We start from the raw sequence: 538 nt of genomic DNA, 5'->3' as shown, positions 1-538 counted from the left end.
ACACACACACACACACACACACACACACACACACACACACACACACACACACACACACACACACACACACACACACACACACACACACACACACACACATTCTATAATCAGATTTGCTATGTTCAGATATTTAATGGCGAAATACCTCGTTGTTTGTTATTCTTCAGGTACCTAGCCAGTACACAGTTCCAGCCGACGGCGGCGCGGAAGGCATTTCCGTGCTTCGATGAGCCACTCTTCAAGGCAAGGTTCAAGCTGACCTTGATTCATGAGACAGGCTTTAACTCGCTCTCGAATGCGGCCAAGGTCGACAGATATGTCCGGTACGCACGCGCCCATTCGTGATGAAGATAAATATTGATTGGGAAATTCGTATCTAACCATAAAACCATAAACGAATGAATGCCATTGATTATTACAAAGTGATTGGCTAGTGCAACGCCTTGACAAAGAAAAAGCCTATTGTGTCCCATTATTAGTAGTATGAATTAGCAGCACGATTTTACCCAGCGCAGCGGGTGCCCGCAGCTAGTATATA

At 45.4% G+C, this 538-nt stretch overlaps 1 protein-coding gene across 1 annotated transcript in view; it reads left to right on the top strand.

Annotated features, from left to right (window-relative positions):
• Positions 1 to 167: 167 nt before the first annotated feature.
• The window catches only part of LOC106815763 (aminopeptidase N-like), a gene marked incomplete at its 5' end in the record, with an annotated part of 25,044 nt that continues 24,673 nt past the window's right edge, over positions 168 to 538 (top strand). Inside the window, one exon of the mRNA XM_014820270.1 lies at positions 168 to 327. Coding sequence (XP_014675756.1) covers positions 168 to 327 — 160 coding nt within the window. The remainder of the gene's footprint in view (positions 328 to 538) is intronic.

Source organism: Priapulus caudatus, unplaced genomic scaffold, assembly GCF_000485595.1.
Source record: "Priapulus caudatus unplaced genomic scaffold, Priapulus_caudatus-5.0.1 Scaffold1194, whole genome shotgun sequence".
In the NCBI taxonomy this organism is placed as follows: Eukaryota; Metazoa; Priapulida; class Priapulimorpha; order Priapulimorphida; family Priapulidae; genus Priapulus; species Priapulus caudatus.
Note: the sequence above shows the minus strand (reverse complement) of the source record. Positions and strands in the feature narration are given on the sequence as shown.